This window comes from Aspergillus ambiguus (genome assembly GCF_047715705.1).
Source record: "Aspergillus ambiguus strain CBS 117.58 unplaced genomic scaffold BDV59scaffold_12, whole genome shotgun sequence".
Taxonomy (NCBI): Eukaryota; Fungi; Ascomycota; class Eurotiomycetes; order Eurotiales; family Aspergillaceae; genus Aspergillus; species Aspergillus ambiguus.
In genome coordinates, this window is record NW_027395525.1 from 435,714 (window position 1) to 463,689 (window position 27,976).

At 57.1% G+C, this 27,976-nt stretch overlaps 9 protein-coding genes across 9 annotated transcripts; 5 read left to right on the forward strand and 4 right to left on the reverse strand.

The window, feature by feature from the left end:
• Positions 1 to 17: 17 nt before the first annotated feature.
• Positions 18 to 2,689, reverse strand: hsp78 (chaperone ATPase HSP78). The gene has a single exon (XM_073689497.1). It carries the CDS (start codon positions 2,618 to 2,620, stop codon positions 203 to 205), a length of 2,418 nt encoding a protein of 805 aa, XP_073548805.1. The 5' UTR covers positions 2,621 to 2,689; the 3' UTR covers positions 18 to 202.
• Positions 2,690 to 2,941: 252 nt separating this feature from the next.
• Positions 2,942 to 4,447, forward strand: BDV59DRAFT_176737 (translation elongation factor 1 subunit beta). The gene is made up of 4 exons (XM_073689498.1): positions 2,942 to 3,089; positions 3,166 to 3,205; positions 3,473 to 3,843; positions 3,902 to 4,447. Exons 1-4 carry the CDS (start codon positions 3,050 to 3,052, stop codon positions 4,129 to 4,131), a joined length of 681 nt encoding a protein of 226 aa, XP_073548806.1. The 5' UTR covers positions 2,942 to 3,049; the 3' UTR covers positions 4,132 to 4,447.
• On the forward strand, positions 4,448 to 5,665 carry BDV59DRAFT_176738 (membrane magnesium transporter family protein). The gene is made up of 3 exons (XM_073689499.1): positions 4,448 to 4,539; positions 4,603 to 4,855; positions 4,921 to 5,665. Exons 1-3 carry the CDS (start codon positions 4,484 to 4,486, stop codon positions 4,975 to 4,977), a joined length of 366 nt encoding a protein of 121 aa, XP_073548807.1. The 5' UTR covers positions 4,448 to 4,483; the 3' UTR covers positions 4,978 to 5,665.
• Positions 5,666 to 5,807: 142 nt separating this feature from the next.
• BDV59DRAFT_20670 (uncharacterized protein) lies at positions 5,808 to 6,808 on the forward strand. Its single transcript, XM_073694840.1, has 3 exons — positions 5,808 to 5,853; positions 5,951 to 6,226; positions 6,286 to 6,808. The coding sequence occupies exons 2-3, from the start codon at positions 6,158 to 6,160 to the stop codon at positions 6,646 to 6,648; spliced, it is 432 nt and encodes a 143-aa protein (XP_073548808.1). The 5' UTR covers positions 5,808 to 5,853; positions 5,951 to 6,157; the 3' UTR covers positions 6,649 to 6,808.
• On the reverse strand, positions 6,809 to 8,736 carry BDV59DRAFT_21115 (putative ubiquitin conjugating enzyme E2). The gene is made up of 3 exons (XM_073695740.1): positions 8,403 to 8,736; positions 7,984 to 8,310; positions 6,809 to 7,922 (listed from the first exon to the last, which is right to left on the reverse strand). The coding sequence occupies exons 1-3, from the start codon at positions 8,403 to 8,405 to the stop codon at positions 6,969 to 6,971; spliced, it is 1,284 nt and encodes a 427-aa protein (XP_073548809.1). The 5' UTR covers positions 8,406 to 8,736; the 3' UTR covers positions 6,809 to 6,968.
• Positions 8,737 to 10,383: 1,647 nt separating this feature from the next.
• Positions 10,384 to 14,692, reverse strand: ssdA (mRNA-binding translational repressor SSD1; the record flags this gene model as incomplete). The annotated part of the gene is made up of 5 exons (XM_073692105.1): positions 10,384 to 10,423; positions 10,483 to 11,483; positions 11,533 to 11,892; positions 11,946 to 14,548; positions 14,602 to 14,692. 5 exons carry the CDS (start codon positions 14,690 to 14,692, stop codon positions 10,384 to 10,386), a joined length of 4,095 nt encoding a protein of 1,364 aa, XP_073548810.1.
• Positions 14,693 to 16,087: 1,395 nt separating this feature from the next.
• BDV59DRAFT_201359 (putative RNA export mediator Gle1) lies at positions 16,088 to 17,707 on the forward strand (the record flags this gene model as incomplete). The annotated part of the gene is made up of 2 exons (XM_073693778.1): positions 16,088 to 16,882; positions 16,937 to 17,707. 2 exons carry the CDS (start codon positions 16,088 to 16,090, stop codon positions 17,705 to 17,707), a joined length of 1,566 nt encoding a protein of 521 aa, XP_073548811.1.
• Positions 17,708 to 18,008: 301 nt separating this feature from the next.
• On the forward strand, positions 18,009 to 20,336 carry BDV59DRAFT_20489 (F-box protein). Its single transcript, XM_073694543.1, has one exon. The coding sequence runs from the start codon at positions 18,309 to 18,311 to the stop codon at positions 20,088 to 20,090; it is 1,782 nt and encodes a 593-aa protein (XP_073548812.1). The 5' UTR covers positions 18,009 to 18,308; the 3' UTR covers positions 20,091 to 20,336.
• Positions 20,337 to 20,581: 245 nt separating this feature from the next.
• On the reverse strand, positions 20,582 to 27,889 carry BDV59DRAFT_201361 (putative myosin class II heavy chain (MHC); the record flags this gene model as incomplete). Its single annotated transcript, XM_073693779.1, has 2 exons — positions 20,582 to 27,195; positions 27,874 to 27,889. 2 exons carry the CDS (start codon positions 27,887 to 27,889, stop codon positions 20,582 to 20,584), a joined length of 6,630 nt encoding a protein of 2,209 aa, XP_073548813.1.
• Between the last annotated feature and the right edge of the window lie 87 nt (positions 27,890 to 27,976).

Here is a 27,976-nt window from a genome sequence, read left to right on the forward strand (position 1 = left end):
GGTTATAATGTATACTGTTCAGAAAGACCAATCAGTATTTATAACATACTCCAATGATGCAACTATAATACAGAAAGAGGAGACTCTGGAATATACATGAGAGTGAAGATACATTTTAACACCCAGACCTTGGGCCAAACGCTGATATCACAACGACGCCAAAAAAAAAAAAAAATCTCGATTAATACAGAGCAAACAACATTCATGGCTCTTCATGCTCAGTCGGATCTTCGATTTTAACACCTTCCGATGAGATCTGGAGGCCACTCTTGTCTGCATTGAACGAAACATGGGCCGTCTGCCCAGACGTGACTTCGCCACGGATGATCTTGTCGGCGAGCTTGTTGCCGATTTCCTTGGCAATCAAGCGGTTGAGGGGGCGAGCACCGTACTTCGGGTCATAGCCTTTATCGCATAGCCAGCCCTTGATCTCATCGTCGACCTGCAACGTCATTCGCCGGTCATCAAGCCTCGACTGGAGTTCCTTGAGTCTGATATCGACGATATCTCTAAGAGCTTCTTTGGAAAGCCTCTTGAAGATGATGAACTCGTCAATCCGGTTGAGGAACTCGGGAGGGTACGAATGTTGCACGACGTCCATAACTGCCTTCTTGATGTCCGGTGAAATTTCCTCGTCTCCGACATTCTTCAAAGGGTGGAGAGGATCCCCGCCCACGAGGATGTCAGCACCGAGGTTGGAAGTCAGCACAATAAGAGTGTTCCTGAAATCAACTTTGTGTCCTTGGGAGTCGGTAAGGAAACCTTCATCCAGGACTTGCAGCAGAAGGGCCGAGATATCACGGTGGGCTTTTTCGAACTCGTCGAACAATAGAACTGCATAGGGCTTGCGCCTCACAGCTTCAGTGAGCTGACCGGCATCATCATAGCCCACATATCCAGCGGGTGAGCCGATCAAACGACTGATAGTATGTTTCTCTTGGAACTCGCTCATATCGAACCTCACAACGGCCGTCTCGGTCGAGAACAAGAACTCCGCCATCTTCTTGCAGAGCTCCGTCTTTCCAACTCCAGTAGGGCCGAGGAACATGAAAGACGCGAGTGGTCGGTTTTCTCCGCTGAGACCTGCCCGCTGCATACGAACCGCGTTGGCAACCGCCGAGAGAGCCTCGTCCTGACCACGAACCGACTGCCGTAGAGTGTCTTCCATTCGGATGAGCTTCTCTACCTCTCCAGCCATGAGCTTGTTGACCGGGATGCCGGTGGTGCGGGATACGACATTTCCGATATCGTCGGCTGTTACCGAGTCGTGGATCAGACTTGTCTGGGCTGTTGCTCCTTGTTCCTCGCCCTCTTTCGGAAGCTTCGCCTCAAGACTTGGGATAGTGGAGTACCTCAGCTCTCCGGCTTTGGCGAAGTTCCCTTCTCTTTGCGCCTGTTCAAGCTGGAAGCGAGCATTTTCCAGCTCTTCCTTCGTGCGCTTCAGGGACTCGATCTCGGCCTTTTCTTTCTCCCACACCTCCATCAGCTTCGCGGCTTCTTCCTGCTTGGATTTAAGGTCTTCCTGTAGTTTGTCTCGCCTCTCACGGCTGCTGACATCAGTCTCTTTGCGCAACGACTCCAGCTCAATCTGAATAGTGGTAATATCACGGTCGAGTTCTCGGATCACGTCCGGTTTCGACTCCTGCTGCAGACGCAGAGCCGAGGCGGCCTCATCCACCAGATCGATGGCCTTATCAGGGAGGAAGCGGTCGGTGATGTATCGGTTGCTGTAGGTCGCCGCCGCCACCAAAGCGCCGTCTGTGATCCGAACACCGTGATGGACTTCATATTTGTTCTTGATACCCCGCAGGATGGATATCGTCGCCGCAACGGACGGCTCCCCGACCTGGATGGGCTGGAATCGTCTTGCGAGGGCGACATCTTTCTCGATGAGTCGATATTCGTTCAGGGTGGTGGCACCGCAGCATTGGAGTTCGCCTCTGGACAAGGCCGGCTTGAGGAGATTGCTCGCGTCGATGCTGCCTTCGGCCTTTCCAAGACCGAGCAGGGTGTGGAGTTCGTCAATGAACAAAATCACGCTACCTTGCGCATCCTCGACTTCTTTCAACACGGATTTGAGGCGTTCTTCGAAATCGCCACGGAATTTGGCGCCGGCGATGAGCGACCCCAGGTCGAGCGAGATGACCCGCTTGTCTTTGATGCTCTCCGGGACATCCCCCTGCACAATCCGCTGGGCTAGCCCTTCGAGGACGGCCGTCTTACCGGTACCGGCGGCTCCGATAAGGACAGGGTTGTTCTTCGTTCGTCTCGACAAGACTTGGATTGTCCGATGAATTTCCGCATCTCTTCCAATGACGGGGTCCAATTTGCCCGCCTTGGCTCGGGCCGTGAGATCAACGCCAAATTGTTCCAATGCTGACTTTTCTGGTTCCCCGCCGAGGTTCATACGATGTGTCCCGCCGGGGGGATGAGGTCGTCCGTTGGCATAGTTGCGGATGGGGTATAACGGCTGGCAATGGGAGGCGCCAACGACGAGAGAGGGAAGCACACGGGTCTGTGGAAGGAGACGTAGGCCGCGGGAAGGGTGCGTGAGGCGGCCTGAGGATAACAATGGTGCTCTAAGGAGTCGACCCCGAGCAAGTGGTAATCGGGATGCCATATTTACTGAGAGCCTGTGCAGGCGTATTAGTTTCGGCTAATCGCTAGCATGGGCATACGGGCGGAATATATACCTACGGAATGTAGCTTCACCCAGAAAAGGTCGCCCTGATGAGCTTTAGTACCACAGCGAGCAGTGTCGCCCCTGGAATAGGAGAAAGGACGCAGGGATTCGGGATGCTTCGAGCACGATCTATGGGAGCGGCCAGAAGATGATATCATGAACCAACGATTTCGGGAGGGTCACCTGATCATCTCTTAGTCATCCACAGGGAAGCACCGCTGCCGTCACGTGGCAGGTTGCTGAGGGGCTTTTTTTTTTGGCGCCAGAAAAAAATTCAACACCTTTTCTCCCCCCTCCTATTTATTCCTCTTGCTTCTCTTCTCTTCCCTCCCACACAACACATCTCTTCACACACACACATTCACAATGGGTTTCACCGACTTCGTCTCCGACGCCGGCCTTACTCGTATGTCTTCTGCTTCCTTGTTTCTGCACTCCTTCCCTCCTTTTTCGTTCTTTCAGGCACTAATTGGACCCCTCAGTGGCCAACAACTACCTTGAGAGCCGCAGCTACGTTGTTGGGTAAGAACCCTCTTCCCTTTCCCTTGTCCCTCTCTTCACCTCCAGTCCTCTTTTGTTGGTTCCTGCTGTATGATGAAAACAAATTGGTCCGTGTTTATGAGGCGGATTAAGACCCCGCTGCGAGATTACACAACTTTGCGAGCAATCGCGTTTCTGATCAGGAGTAACAAGATGGCTTCTTTCTTGTCATTGGCGTTCCTTCCATCTCTCCTCAGCGTCGTCACTCAATGGATGATTCCCGTGACCGTGGGCTAACGAACCCCCCAGCGATGCTCCCTCCCAGGCCGATGTCGTGACCTTCAAGGCCTTCTCTGGCGCTCCTGATGCCGCCAAGTACCCCAACGTTGCCCGTTGGTACAAGCACATTGCCTCTTTCGAGTCGGAGTTCTCCACCCTCCCCGGTGACCCCTCCAAGGCCTACACTGCCTACGGCCCCGAGTCCACCGAGCTCCCCACCAACCCCAAGGACAAGCCCGCGGACGATGACGACGACGACCTCTTCGGCTCCGACAGCGAGGAGGAGGACCCTGAGGTCGTCAAGGAGCGTGAGGCTCGTCTGGCCGAGTACAAGAAGAAGAAGGAGTCCAAGCCCAAGCCCGTCGCCAAGTCCCTCGTGACTCTGGAGGTCAAGCCTTGGGGTATGTTTCGTTCCCTGTCTGTTCGTATAGAGGGAGCACCAGCGCTAACGAGTTCTAGATGACGAGACCAACCTTGAGGAGCTCGAGGCTAACGTCCGTGCCATCGAGATGGACGGCCTCGTCTGGGGTGCTTCTAAGTTCGTTGCCATCGGCTACGGTATCAAGAAGCTCCAGATCAACCTGGTGGTTGAGGACGAGAAGGTCTCTACTGATGAGCTCCAGGCCCAGATCGAGGAGGACGAGGACCACGTCCAGTCCACCGATGTTGCCGCTATGCAGAAGCTGTAATTGAAACGTCCGATCATGAAGCGCAATGGTGTGATGAGGATTTTGATGTTATCTGTCATGAACTTGAATAACTAGAACCTAACCGGTGGTCCCGGTTTGACGAATATTCAAAAAAAAGAAAGAAACAAATACCCAAACAATTGGTTTATTGTAGTCACTGTAGTCAATGCATCTATTTATTCAATTGAGTGGACATATGGCGTACCTGTCCTTATGCCCCAAGCGGGGCCGCGACGCAGGTGGTCTCTGCGGTCTGCCGTAGTCAGCAAGCTTCTGCCGAGCTCCCATCCATCCTGCATGCAATTCACCTTCCACGACCGTCTCCCCAAACCAAACCGACCCCTTATACACCATGGGCTTTCTATCGCGTCTGATCACCCTCGTCGGACTGATCCTCCTCGCCCATGCGTAAGTCCACCGCTCTCAACCCCGCAGAGTCATCCGACAAGGCTAACACGCATCCACGGACAGCGGCTACTCCGCCCACGAACACACTGTCCTGTACAGCAACGCCCGTGTGTCCTCGACGTCGACCGCCCTGCCGCACGACATCGTTATCGAAGGCCTCGTATCGCTGGTGGTGGTCTCCGTGGGCCTCGTGCTCGGGGCGGAGAAGCTGAAGCCCATCAGTTGGAGCGAGTGGGCGGGCCAAATCGAGCGGGAGGGCGGCGCGAGAAACCCGTTTCGCCGGGTGGAGGAGCGGTATGGATTTTGGGATGTGCGGGTGAGTACTCGCCTTGAGCACGATGGGGTGGAGTTGAGGACTGACTGACTGACTGACTGGTGCAGGCGAAGCGGAAGCAGTTTGCGGATTGGATCCGGGCGGAGGACCCGTTGAAGCAGTGATGGAGTTTGATGTTGGGAATGTGTACTATAGCGTTCTTTCTATTGATCAATGCATAGTTGGCTACGATGGATGTTTGTCCGGCGTCGGCTTTGTGACGGCTGATGCTGTATCGATGCAGGGCTCGGCATCCGACGCAGTTCTAGATTTGAGGTCTGCGGAGGATCCCACCGGACTCCGTCGATTGCAGTCGACAGTCGATCGTCGACGGGACGGAGTATAAAAATAATCCAACCTGCATGGATAAACATGGACATGGGCACCATGGAAACAAAGCCCCGGGTACCCGCATTCCCATCACATAGATTAAAGGCGCTCCACCACAGCCATGCTCAACACGGGAGAAGCCTCCAGGGCGACCCTGAAATTTCTGAGCTGAAATTAGGAACAAGATTCCTTGCATGGCCGAGGGGCCAGCCCATCGTTACCGTACTTTACGCAAGATTACCCGTTCTGGGCCGTGGGTGTCTTAGACGGCGCTGGCGATCGACGAGTCGCGTGCAGATGCATACGTGGACTCTGGGGCCTACAGGCCTATCATCGTCCGGCGCATCTGTTCCTGTGTACGGTGGCCGGTAGGATCGAGTCATTCTTTGGGGCCTAGACGAGGGGTCAAGCTCTTGGTGGCGCAATCATTAGAACTCCTTCGGCCCGCGGTAGTGCTGGATGAGGCTGGTCGTGAGACCGGTCGTTCGGTGGGAAGACCTCCAGCTGATACGGAGTACATGCGATTTATAAAGACTGAGAGGGAAGCAGATGTAACGATCATGGTCCGTCCATCATTGGAGAAAGAATGCCAGACCACATGGTCAATCAAGGTATACACGGCATGCATATGAAAGGAGGACAAAAATAGATGCATACGCAACCCCCGTAAGGTACGGAGGAATCGATCCTGTAATCCCCCGGACGTCCAGACTCTGGTTTGTTTCCCGCGGTGGATCGTGATTGCCACTAACGCAGGAGTCGCAGCAGGGCTGAAGAGCAAGACTCCTGCCTGCCTGCCGAGTACTTAAGGGCTCCTGCATCTGTCATTGTTGTTGTTGTTCATCTACTTTTCCATACTCCGTACTCCCTCTGTACTCTATACTCCATACTCCATACTCCCACAACTCTACCACCCAACACCGCATACTTCTCAACTCCCATACTCAAGGTTCATACCATACCATACCATACAACATGCGTGCCTCCATGATCGTTGTCGCGGCCTTTTCGGCCCTCGCCGCTGCTCAGTCCGGCTCTGCTTCCGTACGTCCTTACCCAAGAACTCACCTAATTCAATACTAACTACCACCAGGGCACTGCGGCCGTCACCTCTGCCCCGGTCATACCCAGCAGCGGCTCTTCCACCGCTCAATCCGGCTCTAGCGCTGCCTCCACGCCCGGCTCCTCCTTCTCGACCTCGGCCGTCAAGTCCAGCAGTGCCGCCGCAAAGAGCACCTCGACCGCCACCGCCACCAAGACCAAGTCTGCCTCGGACTCCTCCAAGACCTCGTCTTCGTCGTCCTCCAGCGCTGGCGCCTCGACAAGTTCGGGTGCCGGCGTTCCCATGGCCACGGCCGGCCCCGTTGGACTCATCGCCGGTGCCGCCATGGCGGTGTTGCTGTAGAATCGATCTGATTCAGCTACTTTCCTGCGCCAGCCCGTATCTATTGAATGATAGGGCCTGATTATGTATTTCTGTTGTGTCGGTCTTGTTTGTTGCTCGGGAGAGCCTCTTCTCTTCAAATTCCATCGTGTTATTCCCAATGATGCATAGCGGCGCTCTCTCTTACCCTCCTTAGCTAATTACCTTATAACTAATATCACCACGACTAGAGACGATAATCTTTGCCGTGCCACCCGTAAAATGGACAATGTACAGGAATCTAGACCATATTATATCCAAATCGACCGCCCATGCTCCGCGAATGCAAACACCTGCCTATGAATCCCTAAACGCCATAGCAAAAAACCCAAGAACTCCACCTACCCATCAACCCCACCGCACTTACAGCCTCCGAATCCCAATCCGCGGCTTCGGCTTCTTCCCCTGCGTCCCCGACCCAGTCCCGGACACTTTGCGCATTCCTGGCACCGGCCCTGTCACCTTGGACCCGGACGCAACTGACCCCGTCGGTGCGCCCATCAGCGCCGCGGCATGGCCAGACGCCGGCCTGCGAGCCATCGGCCCCGTCTTGGATGCAGCAGGGTTCTCCTTACCGTCACCACTGCGACGACGATGATCGACATCCTCCGCATCTCGGGCATCCTCGAAGATCATTAGATCGTCGCGAAGACGGCCAGAGGCGTTGACGCCGTGGTGCAGCACAGATAGCTTGGGCGACTTGCGCTGCGGGGACCGATCTGCCTCGGCGTTGGCGGCGATGTTCTTCTCCGACGCGGTCATGGCATCCGTGTCCGCCGCGTCGAGGGTGTCGAGGGCCTCTTCATCATCGCTGTCTGCGTACTCCCTCGGCATGGTGAGGACGGACAGTGGGCGTTTGCCGAGGGCGTTCTTCCGCGGGCTGGGCGGGGCGAACCTGACCGGCGCCGGCGACAGGGACGGGTCGTTTTCCTTGCTGGCGGCGGAACCGTTCTCCAAGTCGGACGCTTCGGAGTCGGATGCGCAGTCGCTGGGGTCTGGGGCGGCTGGGGGGTCGGGCTGTGTTCGTCGCGTGTGTTGTTTCTTCATTGTGACCGATTGGGCCGGAGTTGTCTTGCGGGAGCGCAGGGAACGCGTGGTGTTCTCTTCCGGCTCTGGGATGGGGGTGGTGTTGGGATCGTCGCCACGCGATTTTGCCTCGTTGACGGTGGCTTGTAGCTCGGTGGGGACTGGGGCGTGGATGGAGGTCATCAGTTTTGCCTGGCGGGCGAAGGCTTCGTAGTTTTCCTGGAGGAGAGCGCCGGCGGTGGAGTTGAGCGCGGAATCGGGGTTGGGGTAGATGAGGAGACAGGAGATGGTCTGGAGAGGAGAGCAGTAGGGTTAGTCTGAGGTAGGGCCGGGATGGTAAAGGTGAACGCACAATCAGGACGTCTTTCAACGTCAGGGTCGCCTTCCAGTCCCGTTTCAGCGTGTCGACGCACACCGCCCCCGTCGATTCCTCCACGTTGGGATGCCAGATGCGTGTCTTGAAGGTAGCTTTTGGCGGGCTCTTGGGGTAGTCGTCCGGCATCTTCAGGTGTAGACGCCACAGACCCTGCGAGTACGGCGTCCCATGGGGTCCGGTGAGAAATGTCGTCAGCTGCGTCAGGTCATCCGCCGTTGCATCGTCCGACGGGAAGAAGTAGTTCGGAGGGATGTCGTCATGGAGGGCCGCATGGTCTGCCGCTAGACGCCGGAAACTGGACACCTAAAGGCGAAATACGTTAGGAGCTCGCTCCCCTTGTGTGACATCTTCGAAGAAAGCGCAATGGCCTGTTGATATCGTCGCGAGGAACTTACCATCGTAGATTGGAGTTGCTATGCAGCGTCCGGTCCCGATCCGAGAACAAAGGAGAAGACCTGTTGCACTAGGTAGATTGCATGCAGCGGACAGTCCGGGGTCTGGAGAGGACAATGGCAATGGCCGGTGTCGATCACAGATGCTTGTTTGTCGGTTGGTTGCCCCGAGGCGGCCGGTGGTTGTTGTTTTGATGAGCCCAAAACAGCATGCGTCACGTGAGAGGCGCGTCGCCACACGCGTTTTAGGAAGTCTAATTGGATGCTGAGTCATGCCAAGTAGTTACATAGTTAACTAGTACAGGTGTGCCTACATATATCGTTCCCTCCTTCCCTCATTGGGGATTGTCCTGCAATGCAGACGGCCTGTTCCTGACTTTCCCATTCTACACGTTTTGCAAGTGCCGTGGTTAGTAACGCGTGACCGACAAGGCGCCAGCTGGAGGTTGGATCTCTCTTCCACCATGACCGTGCACCGTCCCAGGCGCCTCGTCTACCCTAGCCATGTTTCCTGTATCGATACACCGGCCACGCTCATACTATCACAGCAATAGCGAAAATGGAAGGTCAAGATTCCGCCGAGACTCCCACAGCATCGAACGCGGACAGAGGTCCAAGTTTTCGACAACACTCGCACGACGTAACAGAGACCTCACCTTGCGGTGTCTGCATCGCAGGAAATCCCCTCGTGATATGTCCTGACGCTCTGCAGATGTGATTGCCAGGGTACAGTCGCTTGTTGAGAAGCTCAGCAATGCCATAGTCCGGAAAGTTAAACCACAGACGGCTGGCTTTAGTGTACAAGTAAACATGATCGAATTACTTCATTCTCCAAATATTGTGTATATCTGCTACGATCTTTTCTTCGACGAATGTGATGAACGACTTCGGACCGAGGTCCCTCAGAGCTTTCACATTAGAAGGCCAATCCATCTAATCACTACGAAGGGGAAGGTTTATATTATGCGGAGGGATAAGCGACTGGACGCAAGGGTGGCTGACCAGTATTTGGATACGAGCAACGTGGATAGAGGATCCCTGCCCCTCTTTCGCGATTCAAAATATTCGCCTCTGTATATGGAAGGGCGACTCACGAATACTGGGAAGACGAGTACCGTCTCATCTCGCCACTCCATCCTAACTTGCCAGAAGGGTACGATGAGCAGGAAAGAAGTGAGCCGGAAAGGACTGTGCCGGAATGGGGTGGCTTAAGCAAGAGTGAGGATAGGGAAACAAGGTAGACCGACAGCGGGCGATGGTTCAAGAAAAGAGGAGAGGCTGCCAAAGGCCAGATGATAACATGAGGTTAGTAAACAACATGAGCAGCACGCCGCCTAACTAGAGGTCAGATGTCGAGACAACTCGATTCTCTCTGAACCCATTCTGAGCCTAAGCTTCTATATTCCGGCCTTTAACATGACGTGAGCAAGGGTGTGGTTGACGCGGCAATGTTAGCTCGGGCCATGTAGACGTTGGATTAGGGTATGTTTTATATTGGGCCATTAAGCCAAGGTTTGTACACCCCCGACTTGCCATTGATACACAACGAACTGGCGTGTATGAAAGCTATGCATATCTAGAGGAGACAAATTTTCCTAGCCATCCAGCCTTTCATACATCGAATTCTGTTTCTTTTGCCGTCCTGAGAAAATACTGTCGGCTGAGAGATCTGTGGATTCCACCACCAAAGACTTTTCTTTCTTCCCTTGTGATCCCGCACTGCAGCTGATATTTAAATAACGGGAACCCATCAGTTCGGTGGACCCGGAATATAGAGTACTAAGAACAATTAATCAACACGCTAGAACTAGACCGATTAAATCAATATTATCCGAGGAAGCCGAGATTTCCGTCGGAAACACAGAGTCCTCTGTGCTAGCCAATGTATACCATTATACGACCGCTCTAAAAGTCTGCCAAACGGACCCAAAATCGATATCGTCAACAGGAGGAACACGTCGGGCGTGCTGTCGAGGACACCCCTTTACAGGGCATACGGGTTCACGGAGCGAATAGTGAGACATCTGCCAAGGGAAGTTAGTACCGGACGATCTCGGACAGACATTGTTTCGGGGCGACATACGGGGGACTCTTCGTCAAATCCGTCTTCAAAATAATGGGGACGCGGGTCATCTCGGTGACATCCTGGATATATTCTCCGTCCTCTTCCCGGAGCTTGAAAAGCCGAAGGTACTTCTCTTTGTTGGTCAACTTGGCCTCCGGGGCATCACCACTGGTCGTGGCGATCTTGGGGTCGGAACGTGTCCGGTGAGGGCCCTGCTGGGCGTGGCCGTTCCGGGTCGGGGATGGTGGCATGCTCTGGGTCGATCGGTCGGCGGACGAATTCAGGGACACGCCGGCAGCCATCTCGGTGACCTCCGAAACATCGTCGTCGTCATCGAAGAGGGCATCCACATCGTCAGCGGACATGGTTCCGGTCTCGGTCTGCTTCCGCATGGCCTCCTCCCTCTCGCGAGCACGTTCCTTCGCCGCTTCAGCCTCGCGGGCTGCGGCGGCAGCTTGAGCCGCACGGGAGTTGGCAGGCTTGGGACGTTCATCCTCGGGGATATAGGCCGAGGACGGCACACCCTTCTCCCAGTAGAGCTCGAGAACACGGGTATCCTTGCGGAATTCGGCCTTCTTCAAGGGCAATTGATCACAGTGGACACGCTTCTCGAAACCGTACTCGGGAATGAGGACGTCGAAGGCAGACTCGTACACGCACAGAACGATACCCTCGCTGATCAAGTCCCCGCCGATCTCCTGGCGCTTCTTATCCATGTTGCGGCAGGCTTCAATATGTACACTCTGCTCCTGCGCATTGTGGGCGGAATCCTTCTTGTTGTTACACAGATCCGCGGTCTTGTTCAGAGATTCCAAGTCGTCGGTGAACTCGATGGCGCCGTCGGACAAGGCGCATTCCAGCTGTCGGTGGACAATGATGTCGGTGTAGCGACGGGAAGGGCTGGTGAAATGGGTGTACACTGGTAGGTTCAGGGTGTAGTGGTGGCGTTCATCCTGTACACTACCTGCGACATAGTACTTGGCGCGCTGCATCGCCTTCACCAAGAGAGTTTCCATGCCCTAGATGTGGTTACTAAGAGCTCGTGTTAGTAGAGAGGCGGGGACTTACCTTGCGAAGGTCACTGTCCTGCACCTTGCAGAGGGTGCTCTGCAGAGTTCCGCTGCTGGTCGCATCCAAATCGAACCCAAGCCGGTTCATCCGGTCGACGAAGGAGTGAAGGCGGCGAGGGTTGGGGGATGGCTGACGGCGAAGGAAAGCCTTCTCGGGCAGAGCGGCGATAATCTTACGGGCGACGAAGAAGTTGGCCTTGTGGCTCAACTCCTCCACAAGCTCGCGCACAGGTGCCGCATTGAAGATGTTGTCCTCGACCGGTACGTTCTCATCATCCAACTGGTACAGGAGCCGGAGAGGCGGCAGGTCGGCGGCACGGTTTCCGAAGCGCGCCTCGCGGAATTTCGACGCGACGACCTATTTCCAGTTAGCCAACGAGGGAAACTTCCATGATTGAATACGGGACTGACCGCAAGGGAACGGATCGTATCCGCAGTGATGCCAGGTACAGCCAAGTCCGACCCGCCCTGGATCACAGCATCCACCTCATCATAGCTTAGTCTTCCCGAGCTCTTGATCACGCTCTTTCCGATCCAGACATCGTCGTCGACGGCACCCGTTTCCGGGTCCGCCTTGAGCACAACGCTGACCGTCAAGCGGTCCTCGCCAGGGAGGAGGGAGCACAGTTCGGTCGAGACCCGCGGGGGAAGCATGTTGACCAACCGGTCAGTCAGATAGACAGCGGTACCGCGCTTCTTGGCCTCCCGATCAACGAGGGAGTTGGCTTTGACAAAGTGCGCAATATCGGTGACGTGGATTCCGATCTCCACCTTGCCATCGGGAAGCGTCTTGAAGTGGTACGCGTTGTCCAGTTCCTTCGTTCCGTTCGGGTTAACAGTGAAGGTGGCCTCATCACGGAAGTCCCGGCGGGAGGCGAGGAGCTCCTCCCCTTGACTGGCAACGGACCAGTCCTCGAAGCCGATGCTCTTGAGGACGGCTTCCGAGAACTCGTCGGAGCCGAAGTTGTTGTCGCGCAGGAGCGCCTCCGTTTCCACCTTGAGGTCGCCCATCTCGCCCAGCTGCTCCACGAGGGTTCCGAACGGGTGAAGGGAGGTGATCGGCCAGCGCTTGATGCAGGCGACGAAGATGCGGTTGGCGTACTCTTGATGTTTTTCGACGAAATCGCGGGGCGCCTGTTCGGTGGGGATGGCAATCAGGGGCACCCGTTTGTCGGTGGGCTTGAACCACACGATCTTGGGCTTCTCCTGATGACGGTCCTGGTGGGAACGGCCGTGGGCGCCGTCTCGGGCGAGCCGCTCGGCCTCCTGCTTCTCCTTGGTCGCCTGACTACTGGGACGAAGGAGCCCGAGAGTCCCAGAGAACATCTGACCGGCAATACGTTCGATCACAGCGACGACGTGACCGGCGTACAGAGGCTTCTGCTCATCGCTGATCTCGTCTTCCTCCACCAGCAGCAAGCTCTGGCCTTCCACTTCCACGTCATCATTCTTCTTCTGCGTCGGCCGCTGACGGAGACTGCCGCGACGACGGATGCTGCCATCCGGACCAACCTCCTGGCGGTCGCCGTTGTTGGAGCCGGATTCGGAGCGGCCGAGCTTCTCGGTGCCGGCGGTGCTGCCACTGCGGGCGTCGGTAATGTCCTTGCGCTTCTTCTTCTCTTCCTTCTCTCGCTTCTGGGACCAGACTTCATCCACATCGAGCAGCTCCACGGCCACGTAGTCGCCCTCGAGGGCACGGTTGCGGTCCTTGCTGCCACAGATGAAGATGTCGGCGTCGAGGTCCGGGGTGGTGACGTAGGCATCGGAGCGGTTCTTCTTGTTGACGCGGAGAATGCCGGCGACGAGTTGGCCGTTGCTCAGCAGAGCGGGAAGGTTCGCCTGGGGCAGGTAAGGAGTGAAGAGGGTCTTCCGCTGCTGTTGCTGTTGTTGCTGCTGAGCAGACAGCTGTGGGGGCGCATGCTGACTGGCCTGCAGGCCCAGGCCCTGACCATTCATCTGGCCGTTCTGCTGCTGCAAGGCCTGGAGCTGGGCCAGCTGCAGGGGGTTCAACTGCTGACTACCACCAAACATCTGGGGCGCCATCATCACCTGACCCTGGGGCAGCTGGATGAGTTGCGGCTGACCGGGGTACTGGAATTGACCGATGGAGCCGATGGATTGGTTCATGGAGGCGCGGGCACGGTGACCGGGCTGGAAGCCACCCCCCTGGCCGAAGCCCTTGGGCTGATCCTGTCCCTGGTTCTGGTTGTTGGGCTGACGCCAGTTGCTGTCAAAGTTGCGGGACGAGGTCCGCGCGTGTCCCGGCTGGCTTCCGCGGCGGTGGTTCTCGGAGCCATCGTTCGCCTGGGGAAACTGGAAGCCACCGGCACCGCGACCGGACAGGGAACCGCGGCTGCCGCCGACAGCCATGGACTGACTGCGGCCGTGGCCTCCGGCGCGAATGTTGCCGGCGCGCTGCATTCCCAGCGGGGGCACCTGCGGGGTGGGAGTGGAGGGCTTGTCCTCGGAGGAGCCGGCGGCATTGTCGGACTCACCACCGGCGCTGGGAGGGGGGAATTGGAAGCCCGAGGCGGTTCTCTTCTGCTGGGCCAGCTCGGCGGCCTTCTTGGCCTCGGGGAGGGCGAGGGAGTGACGCCGTTGGTGACCGCCACCACCGGGGGGACCGCCCCGACCGCGACCATGGGTACCATTATCGTGCTTGGGCGGAGGGCCCTGTTGGTGCTGGTTGTAGTCGGTATAACCGGAGGCCCCGGAGGAGGGGGCCGGCGGAGGGCCCATTGCCAGGCCGGGAAGGGCGGACTGGTTCCGTCGGTGGGAGTGTTGGGGCACGCCGAGCTGCTGTTGACCCATCTGGGGGAACTGGAAGGCGTTGAGCTGCGGGGAGACGCCGCCGACGGAGGCGCCGCCTTGCATGGAGGGGGAGAAGGCGGAGACCTGGCCCAACTGCTGAGGCTGCAACAGACCCATGTTCACATACTGTTGATGCGTGGCGGCGATTTGCTGCTGTTGTTGTTGGAGCAGCTCAATTTGTTGCTGGATGGCGAGTTGTTCCACTGGGATGGAGTTAGAGTATGCAAGACGGGGGGGAGAGGGAGGGGGAGCATACTCATGAGAGGGGTCAGCTCTGAGGGACTTCTCCGGTGAGCGATATGCAGCTTGCGGCCACCGGGAGGGCCGGATTGACCTTGTTGATCCATCTTCCCGATGAAAAGAACGGACGATCGTTGTATGGAGGACGGAGGAGCTGGCGGGGGAAGCTCGAAGGGTGAGGGCCGGAAGGACCGACCGGGAGAGACGTAACAACGATGGAGGGATTTGGAGAAAGACTGACGGATGTTAGAGATTGAGAAGGGAGGAAAGAGGTAGGAAGAGAGAGGGGGGATAGAGAGGGAGGGGAGACGAGAGAGGAGAGGAGCGAAAGAGAGAGAGAGGAGAGAAGGAGAAGAGAAGAGAGAAAGAGCAAGAGCATGATGGTGATGATGATTATTACCCCATACGGGTGACATCAACGGAGGGGAAGGCGCGAGTGACCACGCAGACAAGAGAAGACGCCAGACGAGGAGAAGACAAGCTAGAGACCGACGATAGAAGAGAGGGTCAACTCACTGAATCGATGCAAAGGATCGACCCCGCGAGGAATGCGGGCGAAGCAGAAGCCGGAGAGGGAGACGCTGTCGATTTCCCCTTTTCTCGGGAGCCCAAAAGACGGGGGATTTGCCGATCACGGGAGACCGGGAGAGGGAGAGACAAGAGAGAGAGAGAGAGACAGATGAGGAACAGAGAGAGAGAGACTGAAGGATGGAGGAGATGAAGGATGGAGAGGAAGAGGATGAGGAGAGGGAGAGAAGAGAGAAGAGAAGAGGAAGAAGAGGAAGAAGAGGAAGAAGAGAAGAAGAGAAGAAGAGAAGAAGAGAAAGAACGGATGGCGGTCGATCTCCACGACTACTGAGTGTCGACCGAACTAGCTTAGTGGGGTATATTCTTCTTCAATATTATTATTCTCTGCAATCCCTACTTATTCTCCCTCTTCTAGAGCAGTTTCGTTTCTATTCCGATGTTCTCTCAGCTTCTAGCGACCTACTACCTGCTTCATCTCATCTTGATGGATCTGCAGCGCTGCATCCATGGATCCCTCGCTCCTCCCACCGTCTCGCCTCCTCCGCCTCCGCCAACCAGTCGCCTCTACGTCCTCCATCTGACTCCTCCATCGCCGTCGTGACCGATCTCATGTTCATCATGATGCCATCTGCCCCATTTCCCGCTCCTCGACCGAGGAACCAGCCTGACGTTTGCTCCGTTTGATCGGTCTTGGTGCCTGAGGCAGTACTATGTCATACCTTCAGGCGCCAAGGCATTCACGAGCCAGGCACTCAGGCACCAAGGCACCTGCTGACTCATCCTTGTTGAGCTTCATCTTCTCATCCCATCTCATTCCTCTTCTTCTCTCCTCTTCTCCTCGTCTTCCCCTGCTCTTCATCCCTTCGATTTCCCGTCCCTCCACGCCAATCCCAGTCCGTCTCTCCGACCCTCCCTCCAAGCGATGCTCCTGCCCTCCTCCAACGCCCCCTAACCAACTCCTCTCCACTCACACCATGGGTCGCTCCAGCTACCCTCCCCAGCTCGACAGTCCCTCGCGGCAACTCGTCCTTGATCTTACCCGCGACCTCGAAGAACTTCGTATCCACAACTCCGAACTCAAAAAGGTCAAGGCCTACGAGCGTCGCTCCTTCTACGAGAACCTCGACCGCATCGACAGCGAGCTCGAAGCCAACCACAATGCCGCCCTCGACCGCGTCGCCGCACGCCATGACCGCGTCCGCGAGGAGGCCGAGGAAACCCTGCGTTCCCACCAGCGCGCCATCGAAGAGGAGAACCGTCGCCGCGAGGAGGAGGCCCGGAAGGAGGCTGAACGCCTGGCTCGGGAGAAGGAGGAGCGTCTGCGCCGTGAACGGGAGGAGGCCGCGGCCGAGGAGGCCCGCCAGCGCGCCGCCGCCGAAGCGAGAAAGAAGGCCGAGGAGGAGGCCAAGCGGAAGCAGGAGGCCGAATTAGCCGAAAAGGAGAAAGAAAAGGAGCGGCTCGCCGAGGAGAATCGCCGACGCCAGGAAGAACAAAAGAAAGCCGAGTTGGAAAGGGTCGAGCAGGAAAAGGCTCAGAAAGCCCAGGCCGCGCAGCAGAAAAGACTAGGTGGCGGACGCGTATCCGAGGAGGAGGTCAAAATCCAGGCGCGCTATCTCGAGGTGCACCGCGAGCTGAAAACTTTGCGTCAGCGAATGCGGGATGAGTCCAAACAGAACCCTCTGATCAAGCAGAATCTCGGAGAGATCCGTCGGACCATCAAGAAATGTGTTGGTCAGCTCCGAGAAGGGAAAGGAACCAACAAAACCCAGGTAAGGTTGGAGCCCCTCGGAACAACATCGCATGACTGACTCGGCCCGCTGTAGATTCAAGAAATCCGGAACACCCTCGAAAAGGCTGCTTCCATCCCCGAGCCAAGGGTCAACGTTTGCAATTACCTAGCTTTTCCTCCGCCGGAAATCGCCTCCTCGGGCGATACCCAGGTGCCCGCGCTTTTGATATACGGTTTGAATATCTTCGCCAAGAGTCTGATCGCCGCGCTTCTCACCGAAGCCTCCCTCAACCACGGCCACTCCGAACCTGTCGGCATCGTCGCGGCCCAAATATTCTCCATGGATGCCTTCATCTACAAGGGTTGCCCCATGGTCGACATCCTCTGGGCCAAATACCGCGTGGTGTGTCCCGCGCTGTGGGGTTTCTACGGGGATGAGAAAACCGAAGGTGGCCGACGCGCCCTGGCTTGGTGGCGCGAAGGCCCGGATGGCCCCTATATCAGTGAGCAGGGCCACGCCGACCGGATGACCGCTCTAGGGGCTGGATTTGCTTCCATCACCCTCCGCAACTTTGGCAAAACCCCTCGCAAGAACCCGTTCCCCAACCATCTGTTCTGGTTCGCCATGCACAAGATTTTGACCGTTCCCGTCGACGAAATGCAGGAAACCCATGTGATCCTGCTTTCATCCATGTTGAAATCCTCCGCCGAGAGAATTGTTGGCTTCTTCGGACATATCGGTCTAGCCCTGATGCGGAGAGCCATAGTTGACCTGCCGAGCGCGCTCCCACGTCAGAGCATGGGTGTTAACCAGCTGAAGCTCCTCAAAGACCTGTACAAACGGGAGAAGAACATCATTATATGAGCAGCCATCGTTCGACCGCACCGAGCCCTATCCCGGGCCAATTGACTCGCCGAGAATTTGGCGGCGACATCGTCTTAGCTGAGCTTTGCCAGCCACCGGTGACTTGTCAGCGTTCTTATCCCACCAAGTGGCCCCGTACCCTCAACCAATGCAGGCAGTGACGGGCGTTTGCATAATCTACCTGCCGCAGGAAGACTACTAAACCTGCGGTTCTGAGAGGGCAACTTATATTGGTCACCTCACCGCCACTCCATAACCGTTCCAGTCGGCCCGTAACCATGGATCGCCTGCCGAGTCGATGATTCGCTCATTGATCAACCCAGTACACGCGCGCCTGGTTGACGCAGAGAATGTCCAACTCAATTCTGCAAAGTTTTATGCCCGATTCTGCAGAGTTGTCTTGATTAAATACTGGTGGCGACCCATTTCCGTCCCCGGACGGGAACGCACCACACCCTGACAGCCCTACTTCCACCCAAAAGACAAAGAAACATCTAAGATACACTAGACCGCTCCATGACACTCTCCTTCCGGCCGTTTGATTAAGCTGCAGGCAATTATTCCCCATTGTGGGTGCGATCTGCAGGGAGCAGGCAGGAAGATGGGGCTCCCCGATCCTCCGCAAACAATTGCCGCAACTCTGCCCATAGAGATCACCCAAGCTATCCTCAGCTACCTAGACGTCGAGTCCTACCATGCTGTGCGACAGACATGCTGTTCCTGGCGATCCGCCGCATCTGCCCCATGCATGCTCCGGAAGATTCTCCAGCAGGTGCCGGCGTCGGTCCCCAGTACGACATCCTCCCTCACCACCGAGGAATGGAACGCCTACTTCAGCCAGGTCGCCCGACTGAACCTGTTGGGATACCGCGACCACGTCGAAAAGGCCGTCGGCCCACGGGTACTCCCCGAAGACTGCGACGCGTCTTCCACCCTTGCGACCACGCCTGACGGCCGGACGACGATCTTGTTGAAGGGCGCGCAGACAACCGTCTACGACAATAAGACGAACCGGTGCACCCTCGAGTTCCCCCTGGCCTCGTCGCTCTACCCGCACTGGACATCGGTGTGCCGCGCTCTCATGGAGACCCGCAACCCAAGCCGCTTGGCTGTCAACCAGCGGTACGCGAAGCACCGGCTTGCCGTCTCCTCTACGGCGGCCTTCGTGGCAATCGGCCTGGGCCGAGTGATCCAGATCTACGGTCTGCGCGACACCGACGACCGCAGCCTCCCGGCTGAGTATGTACTCGGCCAGAGCGACATGGTGTTCGCCAGCACCCCCGGCGCCGAATACGAGGACACCGACGGCGTGGTCGAGGCCCTCGAGTTCACCGACAACGACCAGCTCCTCCGCGTCGCTATCGGCAAGGAGACCACCATCCACCGGCCCACGCGCGTCCGCTACCTCGGCCATCCCACCACCGCCACCCACGGCCCTCCGCCCCTAGACTACTGGCGCAAGCACCTCAACCACATCTACCTCGACTCCGCCGCGCTGGCCGTCACCCTCACAGACGACGACGAGTACCGGTCGACCTTCCGGGGTCTCCGGCTCCTCGCGCGCGGCTACCAGCCGCACTCGCAGCACGCGGGGCGCCGCCGCCACTGCGCAGCGACCGAAAAAGCCCCTCCTCCCTTCTCCGCCGAGGACCGCTTCTTCATCGCCTCCCTGCAAACCGGCCACACGGATAGCTACTGCATCGGCCAGCTGCACCCCACGCAAGGCACCGTCCGCATCCACCGGCTCTTCCCGTCCATCTACTTCCGGCCCGGCAACAGCATCCCGGGCGCGCGCACCGAAGGCCCGCCACGGCTGTACCCGCCAGTGCCGGCGACCGAGCGCGAGCAGCACCGCATGAGCTACAGCCTCTGCGAGGTCGTCTCGCGCTGGAACGCGATCAACCTGCCGTCCGCGACGTTCTCCGCGCCGCTCCTGGCCGTGTCGGACGACCAGCGGCTGCTAGTCGTCTACGAACCGGGCGCCGGCCACTCATGCTGCATCGTCGACGGCGGCTCCCTGTACGTGTATTCCATGGGCGACCGCTCCGGGCCGGCCGTGTACCAGCCGGCGTCGGTGCTGCCCCTGTCGCCGACGCTGCTGTCTTCGACGTCTGCGTCTGCCTCCGGCTCCGGCTCCGATGCCAGCGAGTCCGAGACGGAGACCATCTACGACCGGCTGCAGATGACGGTCGCCAACCCGTTCAACGATAGTCGGTACGAGCCGCCGGATATCGTCCCGTCGTGGCCGTTCCTGCTGGATCGGACGTCCATGGACATCGAGACCCTCCATGTGAGTTCGGTGCCGGGGAAGGGTGTTGCACGGTCATATACGGTTACGGGTCATTCCGGCGGGGAGGTCGTCCGGTGGCAGCTGAGGGGTTAGTGTAGTTTTCTTGCGATCTTTTCCATCGGCATATGGTTGTCTATCTGTTTCATTTCGATCTACGCATCTAGACTAGAGCTGGGTGATAAACTGCGATGTGTCAATCAATGTATTATTATGTTCAATTAAAGAGGTAACCAATATCTACACCACCGGCGAGCCGGCAGAAATCACAGGGGTATAACGAGATAGGACCAGGGTGCAGCCTATCCAACGGAGGGGGAAGGAAAGGAAAAAAGATATTAATAAAGAGTGACGGGTCAAGTTCGATAAGACATGCGAATCACGAGTAAATCAACAAGTGGTATCAGGGAATAGATAATAACAGGGAAATAAGATGAACGATAGAATAGAAACAACACACGATGAAGGGAAAAAGATCGTAGTCATTAAAACACAATTTGATCAGTCGAGCAGAACCGCGTAGAGCCGCTTCAGCCCGTCTAGTCAGTCTGGGGGAAAATCACAAATGGAATAAAGCAATAATCAATCTATGACATTATTTGCGGCCCAAATGGCCCCTCGGTGTCCTTCGGCGACGCCGACACTAGCCCGTCAGCGGTGCTTTCGTTCTCCTCGCCTAGGGAGCTTTCGCCGTAGTCCGTAGGCTCCGCGTCGTGGTCGTAGCTGGACCGACGAAGGAGAGGAGGTGTCTTGGGCGGCTCGCGCGTCCGACCAGCTCGCGACGACAGCGGTCTCGGCGTGGTATCGACGCTCTTGAGTGGCCGGCTCTCAGAGGGTTGTCTCCATGGAGCCGCCGACGGGCCACCGGCACTGGACGCAGAGCCCTGCCGAAGGTGAGAGCTAGGCGGGGTCAGGAGTCCCGAGAGGAAAGCGCTGGCATTGCTGGGTTTCGACGGCGTTTGCTCCGAGCCGATGGCCTCGCGTCCCTTGCGCCAGCTTCCCCACGCCGCCGCGGCCGCCAGAGGCAGTGATCGCGGGGATGCAGTCAACTCAGAAAGGGACGGAATCGAGGGAAAGCCTTGTCCGGAATGAGCCCTCTCCCGCTCCTGTTGCTGCATCTGAAGATTGGCCTTCAGGCGAATAGCGGCGTCGCGCACGGCATTGTGATCGAACGATGGCTTGGACACGGTGTTGATGATGTCCTGCAGGTCGTCAATGCGGACGCCGAGGAGCTCGCGTAGCCAGGTGATCTCGGTGTCTTTCTCTTTGATGCGGAGCGGCGCGTCCTTGTCCACAGCGGCAACTTCTTGTTCAAGCTCCTCGATACGAGTCTCGCGTTGTTGCAGCTGGTCCTGCAGGACGAGGATGGATTCTCGCAATGCCTGCGGGGAGATCTTCTCAGGGGCAGCAGATGACTGGTTGAATGACATCGAAGGCGAGCTGGCATGTGCGGAAGAACCGCCAGCCTTGGCCGACTGAGCGGCTTCGGCAGCAGCGCGAGCTGCGGATTGCGCGATCTCGAGCTTCTCCTCCAGATGATTGACACGGTCCTGCAGATGCCGGGCCTTCTCATCTGACAGCGCGAGTCGATCCATCAGATGGGATTCCGCGCGCTGTCTATCTTCGGAAGAATTGTGGAGAGCGCGGGCGTGACGCTCGCGGAGGTCATTCAATGTGCGTTCGTGCAGCTTGCGCTGTTCATCCATAGCCGATTCCTTGGACTCGACCGCGGCAGCCACAGCACTGGTTTTGGTTTCTGCAGCTCCCTCAAGAAGCATCTCGTAACGCTCCCGGGCCGTGTCGTTATTCATCTGGACATTCTCAAGCTGGCTCTGGAGACGGACGATCTGCGCCTCCAATTCAGCGCGAACAATGTTAACTTGGCTATTGGCAGCTTCGAGGTCGGCTTCCATCGAGGTCCTGGTGCGCTGGATCTCCACACGACTGCTCTCGCGGGCCTCATTGAACTCACGTTCGAAACGAGCGGCCTTCAGTTCCAGGTCGTGATTCTCCACGCGCAGGTGGGCGACCAACTCCTCCAATCTCGCGTTCTCCTGCTGCGACTGCCCAAAGATGAACTTCAATTTAGCAGCCTCGCGTTCTTGCTGTTCAAGGTCACTGATATCATGTTCGAGCTTCTCACGAAGCTTCATCTCCCTATTATAAGCAGCCTGGAGCTCGTTGTATTTAGCCTGCTGATCCTCTTCACGTTTGCGCCACGAGGCTCGGTCGCGGGAGATATCGCGAGTCACTGTAACCATCTCATCCTGGAGGTGGTCGAGCTTCTCGCTGAGGTTGTGACGGATGCTGAGGCCATCCTCGATGCGCATCTTCAGGTGATCGATAGTGCCCTTCAGCTTCTTGTTCTCCTCCTGAGTGCCGTCGAGGTCACCCTTCAGGCGCTCATTCTCCCGCTTCAGGTTGTCACTCGTATAACGATGCTCGTCGAGGGTGCCCTCGAGAGAAATGTTCTTGGACGATATCTCCGCCAGAGTGAGTTTGAGCTTGGCGTGGTCCTGCTCTAGCGTATCGGCCCTGAACTGCACCTGTTCAAAGTAGGGGATCTTCTCTTCCTTGAACTGCAGGAAACGCGCTTCAGCAGATTCAGCGGCTTCACTGTGCCGAGCGGCATCCTCTTCCGCAACCTTCAGCAGTCTCTGAAGTTCGGCAAGGGAGTCCTGCGCCTCTCTGCGCAGCTTGTATTCCTGCTCTGCGCGCTCATCCGTCATCCGCAGCATGTTCTTCAGACCGTCAATCTGCAGCATGAGGCTGTCGGCGCCAATCTCCTCGGCGTCGGAGGGACGAGGCTGCTGCTTCATAAGCTGAGTGGCCACGACTTCCTGCATCATCTCCTTCAGATCCGCAGTGCGGTCCTGAGCGAGCTTGTGTGCGGTCATTTTCTGGAGCTCAGCAATGCTGTCACGGAGCTGCGAGAGCTCGGAAACTTCTGACTTCTCAGTTTCTGGCTTCGAGTCACGGACGGCAATTGCATCCATGATGACATTCTTCAAACGATCAAATTTACGGTCTCTCTGGCGCATGGGAGACCTCGTTCTGTAAGAAGCATTCTCCTCGTACTCCTCGTCTTCGTCGTCGGCGTCACTCTCTTCAGCTTCCACAGAAGCGCTCCAGGTCCACCTATTCTGGCTGTTTGAAGTGATCGCCGCAACGGACTGCTGGATCACACCCAAAGCCCGCTCCAGCGGAGACAACCGTTCATCAACAACTGAGCCAATAAGGTCGTTGATGCGCCGGTCAAAGAACCGGCTTCTGTTGGCCAATTTCTCGCCCTCGCCCGAACTGATCACATCATCCCAGTCGCTGATATGGTCGTTCTGGTGGATCAGCTGACGAACAGGAGAGTGCGTTCCAGAGGCAAATCCCTTCGAAGGAGTAAACGATCCCGGCTCCTCGGCATCGAAGTCGAGTTTCGGGACCTCCAACGCCTGAGACACGGGACCCCGTCCAGGACTGGGGCTGGGAGGGTCACTCCGGATATCGACGGGGGCGTGACGCTTTTCCTTTGATGGTCCCATGGCCGACTCCGGAGCACGCGTCGGCATTGGTGTAGTGGTGCGCTCGATTCCAACATCCGAGTCATCGTTAAGCTGTTCCATGATGGCATTCAATTCCTCGTCATCGGGGGAATCGCTCGACGAATCATGACCCACAGCTCGCTTTGTCTGGGGAGGGGCTCCAGGTGTCTCGTTGACAGCAGGCTCCTGCTTCGCAGGAGCAGGTTCAGAGGGTTCTGGCTTGGGCGATGTTGGAGGACTTGGGACTGCATACCGGGAAGCCATGAGGTCGTTCCTCTTCGGCTCAGGGTCAGTTTTGGGCTGTTCCGCGATAGGAGGAACGAATTCCGGAGCCGCCGGTTTGAATTCGAATGGCCTTGCGGTGGGAGACAACATCGAGTTCTTCTGGTCAGACTCGATCTGATCACTGGGCACTTCAGGTTCCTTTCCACCCCGGGCGGTTTCTTCCAGTTGGGGTTCCTCCAAGACGCCCTTGTCTTCAGTGATCTCGTGTTCCTGTTCTTGAGTCTGCTCCTGCATGGACGTGTCCGCAGTCGCAGCAGCCTTCTCATCTTTGGTGTCAAATGGTGTCCAGGTCGAGGCCTCGCTAACAGGCGTGCCTTTCCGATCGACATCCTTCTCGTCACGGAATGAGACTGGCTTCACCTCCGAAACCTCAGCAGTCTCTTCTGGTGACGCATTCTCTTTGCCTTCCGCGGGCGAGTGCGAAAGCTTGCGGGTGTGCGCCGGCTGGGTATTTGCAGATTCTGCCAAAGCTTGGGAAGGCACGCTGAACTGAGCCTCCTCGTCAGATGCCGCATCGCCACGGCGAGCACGCTTGTGGCGGTCAACGGGAGCAGAACGAGAGTTCTCGTTGTCTCGTTCCTCCTGATCTCTCTTGTCATGTCCACTATCAGGTCGTACAATCGGGATAGCCTTGGACTTCTTGGCAGGTTTGCTGATTTCGGAGAGGTCGACATTTCCAAAGATCTTGGTCCTGCTTGGGGCGGTATCACCGGCAGCTGAAGAATGAATGCTGCTAGAGGGGTTGAATTCGGGAGCTGCAACGTTAAACGAAGCAGAGGAGAATTTGAATTCCCCAGCTCCGGCGCTTTGGCCAGCGTTGAAGTTCGAACTTCCAGGAGTAAATGAGGGTGCCGTAACGTTGAAAGCATTCGCCGAAGGCTTGAATCCCGGACCGGAACCAAATGTAAACATAGGGTTGCCCATTGGGGAGAATTGCATGGAGTTGTCTTGGAATTGATAGGGGTTCGACGAGGTTGACGCCTTCGGGTCGAACTCCTTGGCGTCAACATTCAGAGTAGACGACGAAAGCTTGGAACGATGTCCACCACCATAGGACCCAGCGCTAGGTTTCGGTTCATGCCAAGGGATGTTGTTCGCAAGCGGTCCCTGAGGTGTTCCCGATAGGCTAGGGTTGGTGTCGATATCAGACGCTTCTTGGGTATTGTCGCCCAGATAGCTACCACCGTAGAATTGATGCACATGCTGAGGCAGATGCTGAAGGTTACGGTCGCCACTTCCTGGCAACGCCCAGCGAGATTGCGACAAATCGGATCTATCGTTACGGGGAGGATCCCGTTCCTCGTCGAGCTGCCGGTCGATCGATTCTTCCAGGTGATAATCATTGGGAGAAATCTGGTCCAGTCCTTTCTGGAGCGTCTCGCTCAAGTTGTGACCGCGGCTGTGACCGCGAGGAGTAGGCTGGGCGATTTCAACGGTCGAGGCATGGAAGTGATCCGGGTTCGGTGGAGGAGTTTGGGCAGGACGCAACATCTGCCCTTCCGGAACGTTATGTTGCGGATCGATGCCCATGTGATCACTGAATGGTTCTTTTGCTGGCAATGGGCCCTCATTCAAGCCGGGATGGAAAATTCCACTGTCATTCATGGGCGAGACAGGGGACATCATGGATGTCAAGTTGGGCATAGTACCGGGAATCGTTCCAGCCGGTCCTCCTTGGCGAGCATTGAAGAAGCTCTGGGGGGTGAGAGAGCCCTGTGCCGGAGGGGTAGGCTGGAAGGGCATGTGGTACCCATGCAAAAGATTCTGTTCCACACCCATGAACGGCGTTTGTATACTAAACGGAGAGGCCGGGGAAGCAATAGAGCCAATTCCGTTGCTGGCGTTGGTCGACTGATTCAATTGAGGCGAGAAGGCATGAGGGATGGACAGTGGATTGCTGGCTGCTGATGCAGTCGGGATGGGAGGCGAAGATACTAGTCCCGGGAAAGGGCCCATTTGGCTCATGGCAGCCGACGCGGGCGAGACGGACGGCGGCGGCTCATCATCGCCCAAGGAGACGCCCAGGGCACGTAATTTCTGCTCCTGGAGGTGTGCCACGTATGCATCCCATTCAGCCTTGTCCGGAATACTGACACCATAGTTTCCAGCCTTCCAGTCTTCCAGGGCTTCGTCAGGGTCGGGGTAGAGCGGCCGACTAAGGCCTCCCAGATAGGTGTCGGACTCATCGTCAGGAGTGCAGATGCTGAATCCGCGGATATCGTACCCTAACTCTTCCCAGTTTTTCAAACTCCGGTCGACGTCGTCGGGGGTCAAGAGACGGTATTCGGTACCTCTCTTGTCCTCTAGGGGAAGGGCAACAAAGCACGCCTTACCACGCCAGACCATCTTTTTTCTAGGTCTAGGCGTGCGCCTAGCGGCTGATTCAGGGGTCATTACCCTCTCGGTCAATGGCTTTTCATCAGCAGCCGGTGGAGGAGGCAGCGGTTTCTCGACCGGAGAAGAGCTCTCCGTCCTCTCCAGTTGCGGCGGTTGCGTTTCCTGTAGTTCGGACATGGTGAATGATTGGGGTTCTTTGTCGTAGGCAAAGCCCCAGAAGTCCTCTTGTCGGAGAGTGTCTTCTCGCTTGTGCAGATGTTCCTTGGTCCGTTGGCGGCCGGGTTTTCCTTCCAGACGACCCTTGCGGCTGACAAAGTCTGCCAACGTCGGGGTTTTCAGGAGGTCGCTCGCGCCGTCGCGGGAGTCTTGCTCAAGACCCAGCCAGTCGTCGGACGGATCGTCGGCAAAGTGATTCGGGGCTGTGAAAAAGGAAGGCGCCTCGCTTCCGGAGTCGTCACTCAACCAGTTGCTGCGTTCTGTCCGCGGCTGACCAGAGAGGTACTGGTTTATCCAATCTTGGGTGAAATCCTTGATGGACTTTCCCGCTTTCCGACCTGGCACGTCACGTCTAGGAGAACGATTGACGACACTCCCAGCACGAGGGGATGGCCTCAAGAGCTCGGGGTTGCGCAATGACACCGGAGAGCTATCTCCGGACCCACGACCAACACCGGCGGATTGACTCAGGGACCACGACAGTCTCCGAGGGCTGGGTGCGGCATACGGGGACCCCCAAGCGGTGGTGTAGTAGACGCTACTTTCGGTCCTCCTGTTTTCCGGGGAGGAGGTGGACGAGTCCCAGGCACTACGATACCTTTGGAGCGGATGTAGTGCGGACGGCGGGTTCGAGGTGACACTGCGGTCCCGGGAAGGAATTGGCTGTTCCGGGGAACCAGCGGCCGAGGCACTCGAGGTTCCTGGAGAAGGAGAGGCCGAGATGGAGGGAGCGATGAAATGTAGATCGTCTTGCAAGGAGGAGGGGTCTGTGGAATGCGGCGGCGGAGAATGCGCCGAATTGACGGAAGATACGGAGGGATCGAGATCTAGACGCGGGGGGAAAGGGGTTAGTTGGGGGTGACCAAAGGATTGACGATGCACGAAGAGGGATTATTCAAGCGAGAGATATCGGGTTGGATCGTCGTGAAGCAGTGCAGCGGACAGAGCGCATACATACCTTCCGTGTCGACACGTGCAGCAAGCACCTGCTTGCTGCGCTCCTTATGGTCCAGAATGTTGAAGCATGGAAATCAAGCGAACAAGATTGCAACCACCTCGCTGGGGCCTCTCTGATCGGCACACGAAGGGGGGGGGGAGGAACCAGGACGGGGTGGACGAGAGGGAGAGGGCGTGTTGACAGGACGGGACCTTTCAGGGGCGAAGGCTTCCCGAAGACCGAATTTCCTAGAAGAGGGAGGACGCAATCACAGAGAGAGAGCCAAGGTATGCGGGAAGGACTTGAACATGGCGCATACAAGGGCTGAGGATGGAGGGGATGAAGCGATGGGAGAGTTGGAGGTGAGAGAGTGAGTGAGTCGAGAGAGAAGGTGAGAAAACAAGATGCCCTTATTTTTTTAGTCCAGTCGGAGCAGTCGATATCATAGGCGGAGGCCTCGACACCGTTGAGCCTGCCGTATTCGGATTACCCGCTGGTCCCGGCTGGTGGCAGCGCCGTTCGTTACCCGCGCGTATTGTTCATACGGGAAGATCGACGCCTTAATCACTGGCCTTTCGCGTCATCGTGTTTTCTTCCTCCATGAAACATGCAGCCCAGACATCTCTCTCGATCCCGACGCGTCTGCTGGTTCGCCGCGGGCTATACTCCAA

Bases quoted from the DNA above. Each gene is read 5' to 3' on its own strand.
- hsp78 (XM_073689497.1), bottom strand. From the start codon at position 2,620: ATGGCATCCCGATTACCACTTGCTCGGGGTCGACTCCTTAGAGCACCA.
- BDV59DRAFT_176737 (XM_073689498.1), top strand. From the start codon at position 3,050: ATGGGTTTCACCGACTTCGTCTCCGACGCCGGCCTTACTC. The intron at 3,090-3,165 runs GTATGTCTTCTG...TGGACCCCTCAG, and splicing joins CTCCGACGCCGGCCTTACTC to TGGCCAACAACTACCTTGAG. The intron at 3,844-3,901 runs GTATGTTTCGTT...AACGAGTTCTAG, and splicing joins TCTGGAGGTCAAGCCTTGGG to ATGACGAGACCAACCTTGAG.
- BDV59DRAFT_176738 (XM_073689499.1), top strand. From the start codon at position 4,484: ATGGGCTTTCTATCGCGTCTGATCACCCTCGTCGGACTGATCCTCCTC. The intron at 4,540-4,602 runs GTAAGTCCACCG...ATCCACGGACAG, and splicing joins CTGATCCTCCTCGCCCATGC to CGGCTACTCCGCCCACGAAC. The intron at 4,856-4,920 runs GTGAGTACTCGC...TGACTGGTGCAG, and splicing joins ATGGATTTTGGGATGTGCGG to GCGAAGCGGAAGCAGTTTGC.
- BDV59DRAFT_20670 (XM_073694840.1), top strand. From the start codon at position 6,158: ATGCGTGCCTCCATGATCGTTGTCGCGGCCTTTTCGGCCCTCGCCGCT. The intron at 6,227-6,285 runs GTACGTCCTTAC...AGGGCACTGCGG, and splicing joins CTCAGTCCGGCTCTGCTTCC to CCGTCACCTCTGCCCCGGTC.
- BDV59DRAFT_21115 (XM_073695740.1), bottom strand. The intron at 7,923-7,983 runs GTGCGTTCACCT...TCTCCTCTCCAG, and splicing joins CGTTGAAAGACGTCCTGATT to ACCATCTCCTGTCTCCTCAT.
- BDV59DRAFT_20489 (XM_073694543.1), top strand. From the start codon at position 18,309: ATGGGGCTCCCCGATCCTCCGCAAACAATTGCCGCAACTCTGCCCATA.